Source organism: Centropristis striata, chromosome 22, assembly GCF_030273125.1.
Source record: "Centropristis striata isolate RG_2023a ecotype Rhode Island chromosome 22, C.striata_1.0, whole genome shotgun sequence".
Classification (NCBI taxonomy): domain Eukaryota; kingdom Metazoa; phylum Chordata; class Actinopteri; order Perciformes; family Serranidae; genus Centropristis; species Centropristis striata.
The window spans coordinates 29,550,924-29,568,907 of NC_081538.1; the positions used below are offsets into that span (position 1 = coordinate 29,550,924).

Here is a 17,984-nt window from a genome sequence, read left to right on the forward strand (position 1 = left end):
ATCAGTATAAAGTGGGCATGTTATCGGCATAAAGTGGGCATGTTATCAGTATAAAGTGGGCATGTTATCAGCATAAAGTGGGCATGTTATCAGGACAAAGTGGGCATGTTATCAGTATAAAGTGGGCATGTTATCAGTATAAAGTGGGCATGTTATCTGCATAAAGTGGGCATGTTATCTGCATAAAGTGGGCATGTTATTAGACTGTAAAGAGGAGACTCCTGTAGAGGATGTGAATATTTGTAACTCTTCCTCTCAGTTAATCTTCAGTTCATATTGTCTGTGTCTCACCTTTCTCCTTCAGGTAGGTGACGGTCTGAGAGATGACGGGTGGAATCAGCGCATCACGGTTCTTCTCTCTGATGCTGTCACACAGAAATGATTAAAATCGTATAAATCGTGTGTTATTTATTGAGAGTTTGGTTCGTCAGTAAAGAGACACTCACTACTGCAGACTGACTCCGAACTGCTGTGTGGGCAGTGGGGGGCGAGGAGGCGGGGTCTTCACCGAGGGAGGGGGGCCGCCTTTCTGAGCAGCTCGCAACTTCTCATCATGTCTGAGAGACAAATCAGGATCACTGAAACTGAAACTGACTGAAGAAGAATGATGTCTTGCCGATTTTTACTAAAGTTATTAAAATGATGTTTCTTATGATTCTTAGATTCATTCTAAATTGAGGAAATGGCAAATAAAGCCATCACAAACTGTTTTTATGAATACACGGTGATTTTCTTTACAATTATATATAATCAATGCAAAAAAAAAATTATGTATATATTTGGACAAGAAGCTCTCAGAATGCCTTTAAAAGTTGGTTATTACATTATTTTTAATTATATTTTTTATAACATTTATTCACTTTTTAAAAAATATGTTATTTTGTTTATTTAGATCTTAAATACTTTTTTAAATTATCTTTAAATCTTATTCATTTTTATTTTATTTTTTGAGTGACTTTGCTCTGTGAAGCACTTTGTGTTGCAGGTCTGTGTGAAACGTCAAATAATAATAATAATAATAATAATAATAATAATAATGAATAAAGGACCTGATCACGTCTGGAGGGATGATGAGCTGCTCGTAGTTCAGATGTTCTCTCAGCTCCTCCAGGTAGTTCACATACGTCAGCTTCCTCCCAAACTTATGACTGGAGGAGAAAGGAGCAGAAACTTTACTGACTGGAGGAGAAAGGAGCAGAAACTTTATTGACTGGAGGAGAAAGGAGCAGAAACTTTACTGACTGGAGGAGAAAGGAGCAGAAACTTTACTGACTGGAGGAAAAAAGGAGCAGAAACTTTACTGACTGGAGGAGAAAGGAGCAGAAACTTTACTGACTGGAGGAGAAAGGAGCAGAAACTTTATTGACTGGAGGAGAAAGGAGCAGAAACCTATTGACTGGAGGAGAAAGGAGCAGAAACTTTATTGACTGGAGGAGAAAGGAGCAGAAACTTTATTGACTGGAGGAGAAAGGAGCAGAAACTTTATTGACTGGAGGAGAAAGGAGCAGAAACTTTACTGACTGGAGGAGAAAGGAGCAGAAACTTTACTGGCTGAAGGAGAAAGGAGCAGAAACTTTACTGACTGGAGGAGAAAGGAGCAGAAACTTTACTGACTGGAGGAGAAAGGAGCAGAAACTTTACTGACTGGAGGAGAAAGGAGCAGAAACTTTACTGACTGAAGGAGAAAGGAGCAGAAACTTTACTGACTGGAGGAGAAAGGAGCAGAAACTTTATTGACTGGAGGAGAAAGGAGCAGAAACTTTACTGACTGGAGGAGAAAGGAGCAGAAACTTTACTGACTGGAGGAGAAAGGAGCAGAAACTTTACTGACTGGAGGAGAAAGGAGCAGAAACGTTATTGACTGAAGGAGAAAGGAGCAGAAACTTTACTGACTGGAGGAGAAAGGAGCAGAAACTTTACTGGCTGGAGGAGAAAGGAGCAGAAACTTTACTGACTGGAGGAGAAAGGAGCAGAAACCTTTTGTTTTATTGAGTGAACTTTTTTTTACCTGATCAGAGGTTTGAAAATGTTCCAAACGATTCTGATGAAGTTTGTCGGATGAACAACGTATAAAGTTTTCATGTTTTTCTTGTATCTATAAAAAACAAACACACAGACGGGAATAATATTTATTAAATTATATCAAATAATGACGCATAATATGAGAAACATTAATGAACGAACAGATTATTTGATTTTTTTTCCCTCTACAAAATGTTTTGTCAATCAAGTTGTTTTTCACTTTATGCATGTAACAAAAATAAAAGTAATAAAAATAAATAATAATAAAAATAAATAAACATATTTCCTTGAGTGCACAATAAAAAAATATGATATATCTCATTTTTAAAAAAACGTAGTTCATATTATCCGGCCACACCAGTTTGATTGATAAACTTTAAAAAAAATTAAAATAAATAAACAAAAATGGAGGTATCTGTGTTTTTAATAATGATTAATTTATAGATTTAAATGTTTAGATTTGTTTCAAAGTTTGTTTGTTATCTGTGTTTGAAAATTTAAATTTCAATGAAAAAAAAACCACACCCACAAACAACATGGTGGAACAAGAGTAAATATGTGATGTTTGAGATGAAAAATAGTGAAATTATAGTGAAAATGTACTTTTTTTTTAATTGACTGCTGTTTGAATTTATCTACAGTTTGTCAGTTTAAACATATATATTTTTCTGAGACGTACTTCCTGTCGAACTCTCCGTACGCTTGTCGGAGCCACTTGAGGGACGGCTTGTTGCTGCTCCTCAGGCCGTAGTGGAAGTAGACCAGGATGTAGTCGTTCTCCACGTACTGGTCCAGAGTGAACTTCAGGTAGCTGCACACAGGAAACAAACAGCCGGAGTTTATATTTTAATCTGATTTCTAACAAGACAAAAGGGAAAAACGCATGCAAACAAGCAAAAAAAACCCCAATAAAACAAGAAAAACAGTTTCAAACAATGAAAGGTTTGATACAAGCTGGTGTACCATCACTATCAGAGATATACATGTACTACTTGTGTGTTTATCACATGTTTTTAAGTCTGTCACCATAACACATTTTTAGGATGATATATTTTCCCAGAAACTCTCAGGATAATTGATAGTATCGTATCGATGTTGTTTTAGCTCTATAACCATATTAGAGCATAATAAATTAATCCTAAATCTCATTGGAATTGAAATGTGGAAAATACATATTAAAATATCCTTGATAAATACAACAGAAATAAATAAACTACAACCAAAACAAATCAAATAGACTTTCAGGCTGTTAACAAAACATTGAACTTAGATAATCGTTATGTATTATATTATTTTAGTATTAAAATAACATGTAAACAGCTGGAATGGCTGCTTGGGAAATATAGTTCTTTTGTTGTTGTTTTTTTTTTTTTTACAGTTCGTGCTGCCTGTTAAACATTTACAGCTTTACTTTAAACACGAAATAGCACAAAAAAAAAATATATTGAGTCCAGAAAAAACTATCGTGTATCGTATATATTGAACGATATAGTAATCATCTGGACAGGCTTATTTCTTATAACTAAAAATATAACTTTATTATTTTATCATATCTATGTTGAGTCATTTTCTTCTTTCTTTGATATGAATATATTATATCTAAAGTACAATACATAATTAAACATGGATACACTGTTTAGTATTTACACATAAACATTATTTGTGTGTGTGTGTGTGTGTGTGTGTGTGTGTGTGTGTGTGTGTGTACGTACTCCAGCAGCCGTTGGTGGTTCAGCTGGTGTGATGGAGGTAAACAGCAGCTGCTGAAGATGATCAACTTTCTACCATATTTATCGTCTCCTGCAGAGAAAAAACAGACGAGTTTCAGACGTTTCTTCATCTCTGACTGACTGATAGAGTTTCTACCTTTAAACAGACATTATCGTCAGAGTTTGATCCTTCTGACGGTCCTTGAATGCATCATCAGCTATAAAAAGTAAATGTTGATATTAGTGTCAGAATCTCTTCGTTCTCCATGTGTCATTTAAAATAAACCAGATCCTGTTAAAAACATTAAATTCTGTTTACACAGAGCAGAGAGGAGAGGACAGGAGAGGCTGTTTACACAGAGCAGAGAGGAGAGGACAGGAGAGGCTGTTTACACAGAGCAGAGAGGACAGGAGAGGCTGTTTACACAGAGCAGAGAGGAGAGGACAGGAGAGGCTGTTTACACAGAGCTGAGAGGAGAGGACAGGAGAGGCTGTTTACACAGAGCAGAGAGGAGAGGACAGGAGAGGCTGTTTACACAGAGCAGAGAGGAGAGGACAGGAGAGGCTGTTTACACAGAGCAGAGGGGAGAGGACAGGAGAGGCTGTTTACACAGAGCAGAGAGGAGAGGACAGGACAGGAGAGGCTGTTTACACAGAGCAGAGAGGAGAGGAGAGGACAGGAGAGGCTGTTTACACAGAGCAGAGAGGAGAGGAGAGGACAGGAGAGGCTGTTTACACAGAGCAGAGAGGAGAGGACAGGAGAGGCTGTTTACACAGAGCCGAGAGGAGAGGACAGGAGAGACTGTTTACACAGAGCAGAGAGGACAGGAGAGGCTGTTTACACAGAGCAGAGAGGAGAGGACAGGAGAGGCTGTTTACACAGAGCAGAGAGGAGAGGAGAGGACAGGAGAGGCTGTTTACACAGAGCAGAGAGGAGAGGACAGGAGAGGCTGTTTACACAGAGCAGAGGGGAGAGGACAGGAGAGGCTGTTTACACAGAGCCGAGAGGAGAGGACAGGAGAGGCTGTTTACACAGAGCAGAGAGGAGAGGACAGGACAGGAGAGGCTGTTTACACAGAGCAGAGAGGAGAGGACAGGAGAGGCTGTTTACACAGAGCAGAGAGGAGAGGACAGGAGAGGCTGTTTACACAGAGCAGAGAGGAGAGGACAGGAGAGGCTGTTTACACAGAGCTGAGAGGAGAGGACAGGAGAGGCTGACTGACCGGAGACCTGTATGATGCCGTGTCGAGCCACGTCATAGAACGGGTGAGAAGGATCTGGAGTGATTCTGGTGTGAGGAGGTGAAGGAGCGTCTGTCACACAGCTCTGATCCTCCTCCTTCTCCTCCTCGTCCTCCTTCTGCAGCTCTGTCACAATAACAGGAGAAAACATCCTGGGAAGGTTCATTTTTTAACAACAATATTTCAAAGGCTGTGTGTTCCTCAGGTGGTTCTAGAGGCGAGGGTGAAGAGGAAACAAAGTGTAAACAGACTCCAACATGAATTCTCAGTGAAGTCTTTATCTGCTGCTGAACTCTGAGATGATCTGAGCCGGGTGGAGCTCTGCATGTTTATCCTGCAGCGCTGAGGGAAGTTTTCTCTATAAACACGCTGATAACGGAGAGGAAATGATCCGCTCGCACAGAGCCGACAAAAGGCTCAGATTAGTTCACAGGAAGTGGGACTTCATGACAAACTGACCGACTCTTGGTGAGTTTCAGTCCAGAAACAAAATCTGTTTCATTCAACATGAACAATCACCAAGTAAAACACCACAAATACAAGTAAAACAACTCGCTTTATTTGGCACACTTGGCTAAACTAATGTGTTCTGCAGTGAATGCTCCATATATTATATCAAAATAATATACAGTCATGGAAAAAATGTCTGAAAAAATGTCATTTTTATGCCTGGTACAACTAAAGGTTAATTTGTTTAGACAAATATAATGATGACAACAAAAATAGCTGATAAAAGTTTAATTTAAGAGCTGATATCTAGACATTTTCCATGTTCTATTCAAGGATTTTTATTAGCTTATTAGCTTAGGTTATTATCAATAAAACCTTGTTAAATGTCTAGATATCAGCTCTTAAATTAAACTCTTATCAGCTATTTTTGTTGTTATCATTATATTTGTCCAAACAAATTAACCTTTAGTTGTACCAGGCATAAAAATGAACAAGATATTGAAGAAAACAAGGGTCTAATCATTTTTTCCATAACTGTATATATTATAATGTTCAGTTGTTGTTGAAACTGTTTTTTAGTTTCTGATCATTTTCAAGGCTGTTGTGATTATCAACACAACTTTTAGGACGATATATTTTCCCAGAAACTACCAGGATAAACGATAGTATTGTTGTATTGATGTCGTTTTAGTTTTATAACCATATTAGAGCATAAAAAGTTCATCCTTTTCCACAGCAATTCATTTTTAAATCTGGAGAATATTAAACATCGGAACTAAAATGTGGAAAAGAAATATTAAAATATCCTAGATAAATAAAACATAAATAAATAAACTACAACCAAAACAAATGAAATAGACTTTCAGGCTCTGTTAACAAAACATTGCACTGAGATAATCATTATGTGTTATATTGTTTTATTATTAAAATAACATATAAACAGCTGGAATGGCTGCTTGGGAAATATAGTTTTTCTTTTTGACAATTCGTACGATCCGTCAAACATTTGCAGAATCACTTTAAACACAAAAAAGCACAAAAAGTCACACATGTAAAAGATAATATATTGAGTCCAGAAAAAAACTATTGTGTCCATTTTTATATATCGAACGATAAGTCCATATAGTAATTATCATCACAGGCCTAATTAGAGCTGAAACAATTTGTTTTTGGACTGAAAAATAAACTGCAAATATTTTTTTTTTTTTTTGAATTGAATAAAGAATAGCCTCTTTATTTATCAATTAATAATTAAGGTAATTTTTTAATGCAATAATGGCAGAAAATTCTGTTTTTCAGCCTCTTTAATATAGAAATACATATTAAACGGAATATCTTTGTTTTTGTTTTCATTAAAAGACATTTAGAGGCATCACCTTGTTGGACTTTGAGACACTGTGATGATTATTATTATTATTTATTTATCTTTAGTATTTTCTGACATTTTAAAGGCCAAACGTAATCAAGAAAAAATCCCCAGATGAATCAATAATTATAATAATTGTTAGTTGCAGCTCTGGTTGTGATGAAGTGTTTCTAGTATTTTGTCCACCCTCAGTGATAAAACTAATTCATTGTGTACATTTACAAAAACAAAAGTTAATCAGTTTGAACATTAGATATATAAATAGGACTTTAATAACTTAAGTTAGTGTGGAAACATTATTAATCTGAGTTGTATAAATTAAACTGAAGGAGTGTTTTATTGAGTGAATAACCTGGTGGATTAATGGATAATATAATCTGTGACAGTTCTCTTGGTTTCTCATGAAATGATGAAATTAAATATTTATGAATTATTCTTGAGTGAACTCACCTATTTCTGCCAGCTGCTCCAGGTCTGATGTTGACATCATTTCTGATTTTCTGCTCATAAAGAAAAAAAAAAAGAGAATTAATTTTTGTTTGTTTGTATTTTGTCTGAATCAGTAAAAAGTGCACATACATTTATACTGCAGCGCAAACTGAACATAAAGTTATTTATATACAGTTTAGATACAGAAACATTACTTTAGTAAATGTACTTAGTTACATTCCTTCACTAGGAATCACAATCAGGTTTGTTTTTACATACAGGGGGTTTACTCTGAGTCATTCTGCATAACAAGTAGTTTTACTTTTTGTTTGTATTTTGGTGCTAATGATATGCAAAGTTACTCTTTGAAATCCACATATTCCAGTATTTCCACTCTGCTTTGACTTGCAGATCTGAGACTTCTTACACAACTAACAACAGAGTATTTACACAGTGTAGTATTACGAGTTTTAACTAACAGATGTGAATACTTCTACACTGATATTTGTTACTTACAACAAATAAAACTGAGTACTTCTTCCACCACTGTCAACATAGTACCATTATACAGTGTGGTATTACTACTTTTACTTACAGTAAAGTAGGTAAAGTATCAGATCTGAGTATTTCGACACTGTGTTTTTAATACTTTTACTACAGGATAATACTTACAGGAAATAACATATCAGAGTATTTCTACAACGTAGTTTTACTAGTTTTAGGCAACAGATCTGAGTACTTCCTCAACCACTGGAAACACAGTATTTATACAGCGTAGAACAACAGGTCTGAGTAACTTATTACCAAACCTGAGCACTTCTTACATCACCGTTAAGTGTTATTTTCACTAACATTTAGTAACATTTCTGAGTTTTTCTAAACTGGGTAATACTAGTTTTAGGTTACAATCAGTCACTTCTTCCACCACTGTTAAGTAGTGGAGTATCACTACTTTTACTAAGATATTTGAGCATTTCTACAATATTGTATTACTAGTTTGTTGTAACAGATACGAGTACTTCTTCCACCACTGTGGTATTACTACTTTTATTTACAGTAATAACAAATGTTCTTCCTTCACCACAGGTAAGAGAGTAGTTCTACACTGTATTATTATTATTATTATTATTATTACTATCATCATTTAATGTCCAATCCCTTTAAATGTATCATGTTTTTTTATGTTAAATCTCGACCTGAAAGGAAACTAAAGCTGTCAGATAAATGTAGAGGAGTAAAAAGTACAATAACATTTAGTGAAGTAGAAGTAAAAAGTTTGATAAAATGGAAATACTGAAGTAGACATACCTCAAATTGTACTTAAGTAAAGTACTTGAGTAAATGTAATTAGTTACATTCCACCTCTGGCATTTCTACACTGTAGTATTACTACTTTTACCTGTTATTACTAGTTTTAACTAACAGTAGTGAGCAGTTATTCCTCCGGAATGGCCTGGCCTTTTTACTTGAAATACTTTGATTACATTTCACTGATAATATTTAACGTTTTGAATGCAAGACCCACCTTGATATGAAAGTTTAATGTGAGTTTTATATGAATGGCACTTTACCGTGTTGTGTGTGGAAGGTCCCTTTAATTCCTTTTTTGGTAATTTTGTGTCTGTTGTAGTAATTTTGTGTATTTTTTGGGCAATTTTGTGTATTTTTTGGGGTAATTTTATCTTCTTTTTTATAATTTTGTGTCTTTTTTTAATTTAGTGTCTTTTTTGGTAATTTAGTGTTTTTTCAGTCATTTTGTGTCTTTTTTTTGTGTCATTTTGTGTCTTTAAGTAATTTAGTTTTTTCTGTCATTATGTGTATTTTTTTTGGTCATTTTGTGTCTTTTTTTTTAACGTAATTTAGTGTTTTTTCTGTCATTTTTTCTCTTTTTTTGTCATTTTGTGTCTTATTTGGTCATTTTGTCTCTTTTTTAAAATAATTTTGTGTTTTTTTTGGTCATTTTGTGTCTTTTTTGGCCATTTTGTGTCTTTTTTTTCCTTAAATACTGAAGTAGACATACCTCAAATTGTACTTAAGTAAAGTACTTGAGTAAATATAATTAGTTACATTCCACCTCTGGTATTTCTACACTGTAGTATTACTACTTTTACCTGTCATTACTAGTTTTAACTAACAGTAGTGAGCAGTTATTCCTCCCCTAGTAACGGGAGTGTTTCTATGGTAACGGGAGTACTTCTGTAGTAAAGGAGTGTTTCTATGGTAACGTGAACGTCATTAACTGAACCGCTGCTGCTGTCTGCGCTATTTAAGCTGATTACTGACTCATTAAACAGGTTATTAACAGGTAAAGTCATGTGAAGTGAACACAGCCGCGGTGAAAACAGACTTTAACATCTTATAAAGTTACTGAGCACTGTTTAACTCCAGCTAGCTAACCGTTAGCACTCACACACACACACACACACAGGTAAGTTATTAGCATGTTATTAGCATGTTAGCAGCACCTGCCGGGTTCATTTACATGCGTTTATTAGCGTCACACGACACAAAGCACGGTTAATATCACCTTCCACACACTCACACGCTTCACCTGGTGTTAGAAAGGCTTCCTGAGGTGACGTGGAGCAGACTCTCACCTGTTCAGGTAGACGAGCTGCTTGATGAAGCAGGTAAAAGTTTCATCCAAACTTCCTCAAACTAGCGCCGGATGGACGAGCTCACTGCGCATGCGCGGCTCCCAGCTCCCAGTGACACAACCACGTTTTTTTTTTCACTAAAGGACAAATAAATACAATTAAAAGAACAATTAAAAACAGGATAAAGACATATTTTAATCTTTATATATATGATTAAATTTTATATTAATAAAAGTTAATTATTCTATCATCATAAAATCATTTTTATATATTAAGTAATTTCTAAATAGTAAAATAGAGTGTCCAAATATATATCTGGAGAGTTTGTTTTATTATTTGTGAAATTATACATTCACATGAAGGGAATATTTTACTGGCCTTTTTACTTGAAATGCTTTGATTACATTTCACTGATAATATTTAACGTTTTGAATGCAAGACCCACCTTGATATGAAAGTTTAATGTGAGTTTTATATGAATGGCACTTTACCGTGTTGTGTGTGGAAGGTCCCTTTAATTCCTTTTTTTGGTAATTTTGTGTATTTTTTTGGTAATTTTGTGTCTTTTTTTTGGTAATTTTATCTTTTTTAATAATTTTGTGTCTTTTTTTAATTTTGTGTCTTTTTTGGTAATTTTTTGTTTTTCAGTCATTTTGTGTCTTTTTTGTGTCATTTTGTGTCTTTAAGTAATTTATTTTTTTCTGTCATTATGTGTATTTTTTTTGGTCATTTTGGGTCTTTTTTTAACGTAATTTAGTGTTTTTTCAGTAATTTTGTGTCTTTTTTTGGTCATTCTGTGTCTTCATTAAGTAATTTTGTTTTTTTCTGTCATTTTGTCTCTTTTTTTGTCATTTTGTCTCTTTTTTTGTCATTTTGTGTCTTTTTTTGGTCATTTTGTCTCTTTTTTAAAGTAATTTTGTGTCTTTTTTGGTCATTTTGTCTCTTTTTTAAAGTAATTTTGTGTCTTTTTTCATCATTTTGATACTGCCTCCAGCGGCCCCCAGGTAATTTGAGTATGAGACCCCTGTCCCTGTGACTCAGTGAGGCAGACGACAGGTTGACTCAGACGTGAAGCTTCTGCTGAACGTTTTGTTTATCTGAGTCACAGTTTTTATAGTTTTTATGATTCTGAGCGTCTCTGCTGCAGCTGACAGACGAGACGCTCAGTGAAGCGTTCAGCAGCTGCTGAGGCTTCACAGAGCTGGAAGGTGGAAAAGGAGGGATTTTATATTAAACCTGAGGTTTCTCTGACCTGCTGAGCTGCAGACCACGGGACACACATCATACTGATAAAAAAAAATTATATTATTTTTCACACAAATGTATCCAAATGATTTGACCTTTACTGGGACATTTTAATTTCTGAGCATTATTTTGAGTTCAATGTGTTAAAAAATGTTCTTGTTTTTCTCTATTTTTTTTAAGATGAGTTTTTTTATTTTGTTAACTTATTTATTAATCTTTACAATTAAATACAGATGTTACATATGATCATTGGCCCCCAGTAAAACAGCTCAGGTTAGATGCGAAATGTTTTAATTTAGTTTGTTGTTTTATTTTGACTTTGTGTTTTTATCTTCTGTTAACATTGTCCTTATTTCCTTTCTTTTTTTAATTTATTGTATTTTTTGATTTGTAAAGCACTTTGTAATGGTAGAAAATACCATAAAATAAATATAATTAGATAATAAATAAATATATGGAAAGAAAATAATGTAATATATGTATCAATATTTAGATTTAATAGTTTTTTTAATCCTTTTTCTGATGTTGTTTTGCGTCTCTGTGGTTATTTTGCAGCTTTTCATCACCATTTGAAGTCACTTTTAGTCTCATTGGGCCGCTGGACCTGATAGACCTGGTTAATAAGATTCTATTATCTGGAGGAAATAAAACACTTGATGATACCTTTAAAAAATCACAACAAAAACAACAACAATAAATAGAAACAGAGGTTTTTTTGGGGCCTTTTGATGGACAGTTTTACACGTTTTTTATGCTGAACTCAGTAAATCTTACCGTTTTAAACCTCTGCACTTTAGTGGTGGAAATCAAATAGTTCTTAATATGCTGTATACGTTAAACCTGAAATAATACATTTTACAATCTTCATTTCCTTTTCTGTTTTTATATATAGAGTCAATTACTAACTGCAGATAGCAAGTTCTTCCATCAGTTCTCCAGATATTTCATTTAGTTTCAGCAGAGAAAAAGAGAAACAATCAGAGGTAGATTTCAGACAGAAAATCAAAAGTCAAAAGCTCAGTTTGTGTTTATTTGAGGTCATGTTTCAGATCAGAAAACTCTCTTCATATTGGATTTACCCTCAGATGAAAACTCATAAAGTCAGACAAAATATGGCGATCAATTAAGTGTCAGACTGGTTCACATCAGAGGTCATCAGGCTGTAAAAGCTGAGAAATCCTGACATCTGCTGGGCGGAGGAGAAGCTCTCCTCATGTCTGACTCCACCAGCCTGTCAATAACACAACAACAGGCTATTCTCTCTGCACAATACAACATGAAATGGAACAACATTAGAAAATCAAGTGACATAGAAACATTTTAGTATAAACCACTGTGTTCTTTCCAGCTGGTACCAGAAGAAAATAAATAAAGTAGATAAAGGTTAAAATTAAAGAACAATACAATTATAAGACCACCCTTTTTCTCCAATTTCTTGTACATTTTAATGTCTGGTACAACTAAAGGCACAATTGTTTGCACAAATATAATGATAACAACAAAAATAGCTGATAAGAGTTTAATATAAGAGCTGATATCTAAACATTTTCCATGTTTTTTTTTGATAATGACCAAAATCATTATCTAGAAAGATAAGCTATTTTTGTTGTTATCATTATATTTGGCATTAAAATAAACAACAAGAAATTGAGGAAAACTATTATATAAATATATAAATATTTTTTCCATGACTTTAAATCTAGCTTTTAAATTACTTTACACAATGGAGGGCAGCAAGAGGGGGCAGTGCCCTGTAATGTTAGTCCTGGACCCCCAAACTACTGACTGTCATATGAAGCTCAAAGATCTGAGGAATCCATTGATACCAACCATGTCAAGATATCTTGTCGGGAAGCTGGCAGAAGAAACTTTTCATATTAGGAAAACATTTTGCAAGAGAAAAACTGCCTCTGACTTCAAGATATCTGAGATGTCTCCTGCATAAATTGGGTATTAAATCGGGAAATGGACGATTTTCTATTACTTAAACGATAATTTCCCCTATTTCTAAATGGTCATCACAACAAAGCTCATTCCCTGATTCTGTTTTTGTCATTTCTAAATAAAAATCTGTCTTCTGTGACATGCTGATAACATGCCCACTTTATGCTGATAACATGGCCACTTTATACTAATAACATGCCCACTTTATGCCAATACCATGCCTACTTTATGCCAATACCATGCCTACTTTATGCCAATACCATGCCTACCTTATGCAGAAAACATGCCCACTTTATGCTGATAACATGCTCACTTTATACTAATAACATGCCCACTTTATGCCAATACCATGCCTACTTTATGCCAATACCATGCCTACTTTATGCTGAAACATGCCTACTTTATGCTGAAACATGCCTACTTTATGCTGAAACATGCCCACTTTATGCTGAAACATGCCCACTTTATGCCAATACCATGCCCACTTTATGCAGATAACATGCCGACATTAGGCTGATAACATGCCAACTATATGTTGATAACATGCCCACTTTATGCTGATAACATGCCCACTTTATACTGATAACATGCCCACTTTATGCCAATACCATGCCTACTTTATGCCAATACCATGCCCACTTTATGCAGATAACATGCCAACATTAGGCTGATAACATGCCAACTATATGTTGATAACATGCCCACTTTATGCAGATAACATGCCAACTATATGTTGATTACTTGCAGTGTTTCTCATGCAGTATAATGTGTTATTTGTCCTCTTGTATGTGAATCTTTGTGCGTCCTGGGGTCCCTAAACAGTCTGTGAGCTGCATAAATGGGGTCTGAGTGTAAAGCTGAGACTCTTGTGGATTAAATGAGCCCATCATGTGTGATGATGTTAGTGAGTGAAACTTGAGCTCAGTGTATAAAATGAGCTGCTGTGACCTCTAGGATAATCACAGGCTCATGAAACTTTACAACAACAAACTAAAGACCTGGAGCATTCAGACTAGAGACCTGGAGCATTCAGAGGATGAATGGCTGAGACACTATATTCACAATAAGCAGCAACACTCGTGCAACAGGTGTTGCCATACAGTACAATGACACAAAATACACAAATCTACTACATGTCAAAAGTCTTTGACAAAATGGTTCTTTGTGGCTCTCTAAAGGTTAACTGATGCTTCATTTAAATGAGGAAACTAAGTTCAAACGTGTCGTGCTGCACCTCATCCTGGAATGTAGAAAAGCTTGATAACTTCTCCCTGTGTTGTGTAACGACAAATGTGTTTTCAGGAGAAGAATAACTACAGGTTATTTATTTTCTTCCAATAAAACATGAAACCTAGAAACTTAAGGAATAATGTATGAATGTGAACATAAAAACAGGAGAGTGTGGAAACTGAAGAGCAGGTTTTTAACAAAAGCTTCATTTGAACACAGAAACAAATTTGATGTTGTCATGCTTCTCCTCCTCCTGGAATGTAGAAAAGCTTGATAATTCCTCCCTGTGTTGTCTGACAACAATAAAGCTGAACATTTTAGAAGACGCTCACAGGTGAGTCACAGTCACACAGGCTTCATCTCTGAGAGGTGAAATGGCGCAGAAAGGAGTTCAGCTGGACCGAAAGAACATCTCTTGTTCGATCTGTCTGGATCTACTGAAGGATCCGGTGACTCTTTCCTGTGGACACAGCTACTGCATGAACTGTATTAACAGCCACTGGGATGGAGAGGATCAGAAGCCGGTCTACAGCTGCCCTCAGTGCAGGAAGATCTTCATAACGAGGCCCAACCTGGAGAAAAACACCATGTTAGCAGAATTAGTGGAGCAACTGAAGAAGACTGCCCTTCAAGCTGCTCCTGCTGACCACTGCTATGCTGGACCTGAAGATGTGGCCTGTGATTTCTGCAGTGGGAGAAAACTGAAAGCCTTCAAGTCCTGTCTGCAGTGTGTGGCCTCGTACTGTGAGCAACACCTCCAGCCTCATTATGATGTGTCTTCTTTTAAGAAACACAAGCTGGTGGAGCCCTCCAAGAAGCTGCGGGAGAACATCTGCTCTCGTCATGATGAGGTGATGAAGATGTTCTGCCGGACCGATCGGCAGTCTATCTGTTATCTCTGCTCTGTGGAGGAACATAAAGGCCATGACACGGTCTCAGCTGCAGCAGAAAGGAGCGAGAGGCAGAAAGAGCTGGAGGTGAGTCGACTCAAAATCCAGCAGAAAATCCAGGACAGAGAGAAAGATGTGAAGCTGCTTCAACAGGAGCTGGAGGCCATCAATCGCTCTGCTGATAAAGCAGTGGAGGACAGTGAGAAGATGTTCACTGAGCTGATCTGCCTCATGGAGAAAAGAAGATCTGAGGTGAAGCAGCAGGTCAGATCCCAGCAGGAAACTGAAGTGAGTCCAGTGAAAGAGGTGGAGGAGAAGCTGCAGCAGGAGATCAGAGAGCTGAAGAGGAAAGATGCTGAGCTGAAGAAACTCTCAGACACAGAGGATCACAACCAGTTTCTCCACAGCTACCCCTCACTGTCGGCACTCAGCCCGTCTACATCCAGCCTCCAGATCCGTCCTCGCCGCCGCTTTGACCACGTGACAGCGGCCGTGTCACGACTCAGAGACAAACTGCAGGACATCCTGAGAGACAAATGGACAGACGTCTCACTGACTGAAGTGGATGTTTTACTGCCGGCAGCAGAGCCAAAGACCAGAGCTGAGTTCTTACAGTATTCATGTGAAATCACTCTGGATCCAAACACAGTAAACAGAAAGCTGTTATTATCTGAGGGGAACAGGAAAGTATCATTAAAGGTCTTACAACAACAGTCTTATTCTTATCATCGAGACAGATTCACTAAATGGCTTCAGGTCCTGAGTAGAGAGAGTCTGACTGGACGTTGTTACTGCGAGGTGGAGCGGAGAGGAATAATTTCTGTAGCAGTCTCATACAAGAACATCCGCAGAGCAGGATGGTCAGATAACCGTCAGTTTGGACATAATAAAAAATCTTGGGCGTTAAAGTGTATCGATGACAGTTACTTTCTGTACAACAAAGTCACAACTCCCATCTCAGGTCCTCGGCCCTCCAGAGTGGGATTGTACCTGGATCACAGTGCAGGTATTCTGTCCTTCTACAGCGTCTCTGAAACCATGACCCTCCTCCACAGAGTCCAGACCAGGTTCACTAAGCCGCTCCACGCTGGAATTTTACATTATTAAAAAATAATAGTTATTACAACCGCAAAGCCTCAATGAGCAACAAAATTAGTTGGAAATAATTGTTATTCTCAATTATTATAATTCTAAATTATTTTATTCATTCAGGAATTAAAGAAAAATACAGATATTAAAGTAACTTTTCTCTATGTTATTATTTCAAACAACACTTAAAATAACAAAAAACTGTGTTGTTTTCTGTAAAATGACATTTAAATTTAAAATGATCCATAAATACAATACTACTTAAATTTGAAAAACACTAAGTTATTAGTGTGGACATAAACCCTCATTTTGGTGAGCTAATGACCCTTTCCCACTTTGTTGGATATTAAAGTTTTGCACTTATGCACTAATGTCTCTCTATGACTGCCAGAGAGAAAAAGGTTTTCTGGAGGACAAAATTGGATTTAAATTTTAATACTGAGTTCTGTCAAAGTGAAATCTGAAGAGTCTCCTGTTTCCTCTGTGACGGCTCCTGCTGAGGCGTTGGAGTTAAAATAAAAAAAGAAGTCCTGGAGGGTAGGATTTACTCACAAACAAATTTATATGCAAAGCTGTCACAAACTCTGTGGGGAGAAATTTCAGAGAAAGAGTCTTTTGTCTTTTGGCCCGGAGCCGGAGGCGTTACAGGGAAGACTGAACAAAGACAGAGTTACACGAGACAGAAGGGACGGGAATAAAGACATCAATAACACTAAAATCAGAGCAAAGTCAAACACTATAGCTGCAGCTCAAACACCATGATGTCAGAGGGGTTTCTGTTGTTATACAAGGAGGCAATTAAAAGGCAATTAAGCTTTCTTCAAAGCTGATGAGGATGTAACTGGGTCCCTGAAACTTTGGCAGGCTGCAGCAGTTCTTTCTTCTTCTTTTGGGCCACAACATCTATTTAATTTTATTATTTCAGGATTAAAAACTGTTATCTTGTCCTCACAACTCCTCTTATTATCTTGAGAAAACAAGCAGTGCTCATATCTATTTTTTAAATGTATTTTTTAATGCCGTCCTCAGATATTATTTTTGCCGGAGTGCCCCAGTGCGCGACACTGGGTCCACTGCTGTTTCCCATTAATGTGACAGCTGCATCATTCAGACCCAGGGAAACACACTAAAAACATGACATTCAGTTTTATATGTTCAAGATATAATATTATATAGGACTGCAACTAACTAATTATTGATATTGTTTATTAATCTGGTTGTTTTCTTGGCTATCCTTTCTGTTCTCGGGGGATTTGTTCACCAGTTTTAAACGTGTTTATACTAGACATATGGGTTTCTTTCATATGAAAATAATAAAATTGACAGTAAAACAAAACAAAGGTTAATTTATTGTTTGTTTGGTCTATAAAATGTTTGCTTGGTCTATATAAAATGTCTAACACATATATAGTATATTTTAGTATGAATAAGAATATATTTTCGTGATTAAATTACCATTTTTTTTTACCCCTGTTTTGGTAAAGAATTTCTAAAATTGAATGCTAATATAGCCATATTATTTTTGCCGGAGTGCCTCAGGGCACGGCACTGGGTCCTCTGCTGTTTCCCATTAATGTTACAGCTGCATCATCCAGACACAGGGAAACACACTAAAAACATAACATTTAGTTTTATGTGTTCAAGATATATTATAATGTTGGACTGCAACTAACAAATTATTGTTATTGTTGATTAATCTGGTGATTGTTTTCTTGATTATCCTTTTTTAACGTTATCCGTTTTAAATGTGTTTAGATCAAACATATGGGTGT

At 36.1% G+C, this 17,984-nt stretch overlaps 2 protein-coding genes across 3 annotated transcripts in view; one reads left to right on the plus strand and one right to left on the minus strand.

Annotated features, from left to right (window-relative positions):
- Positions 1 to 9,917, minus strand: part of LOC131960829 (rho GTPase-activating protein 8-like) — a 15,722-nt gene extending 5,805 nt beyond the window's left edge. The window contains exons 1-9 of one of the 2 annotated variants that reach the window (XM_059326096.1): positions 9,815 to 9,917; positions 7,239 to 7,288; positions 4,955 to 5,098; positions 3,735 to 3,822; positions 2,702 to 2,833; positions 2,009 to 2,095; positions 1,050 to 1,148; positions 447 to 557; positions 292 to 365 (exon numbers count right to left, since the gene is read on the minus strand). In XM_059326096.1, coding sequence (XP_059182079.1) covers positions 292 to 365; positions 447 to 557; positions 1,050 to 1,148; positions 2,009 to 2,095; positions 2,702 to 2,833; positions 3,735 to 3,822; positions 4,955 to 5,098; positions 7,239 to 7,278 — 775 coding nt within the window. In that variant the 5' untranslated portion in view covers positions 7,279 to 7,288; positions 9,815 to 9,917. Of the gene's footprint in view, positions 1 to 291; positions 366 to 446; positions 558 to 1,049; positions 1,149 to 2,008; positions 2,096 to 2,701; positions 2,834 to 3,734; positions 3,823 to 4,954; positions 5,099 to 7,238; positions 7,289 to 9,768 lie in introns of both variants that reach the window. The other variant, XM_059326097.1, reaches the window with a different exon arrangement.
- Positions 9,918 to 14,482: 4,565 nt separating this feature from the next.
- Positions 14,483 to 16,230, plus strand: LOC131960439 (tripartite motif-containing protein 16-like). The gene has a single exon (XM_059325668.1). The coding sequence runs from the start codon at positions 14,608 to 14,610 to the stop codon at positions 16,228 to 16,230; it is 1,623 nt and encodes a 540-aa protein (XP_059181651.1). The 5' UTR covers positions 14,483 to 14,607.
- Positions 16,231 to 17,984: the final 1,754 nt, after the last annotated feature.

What these genes read in the sequence shown, in the direction of transcription:
- LOC131960439 (XM_059325668.1), top strand. Translation starts at nt 14,608, where the DNA reads ATGGCGCAGAAAGGAGTTCAGCTGGACCGAAAGAACATCTCTTGTTCG.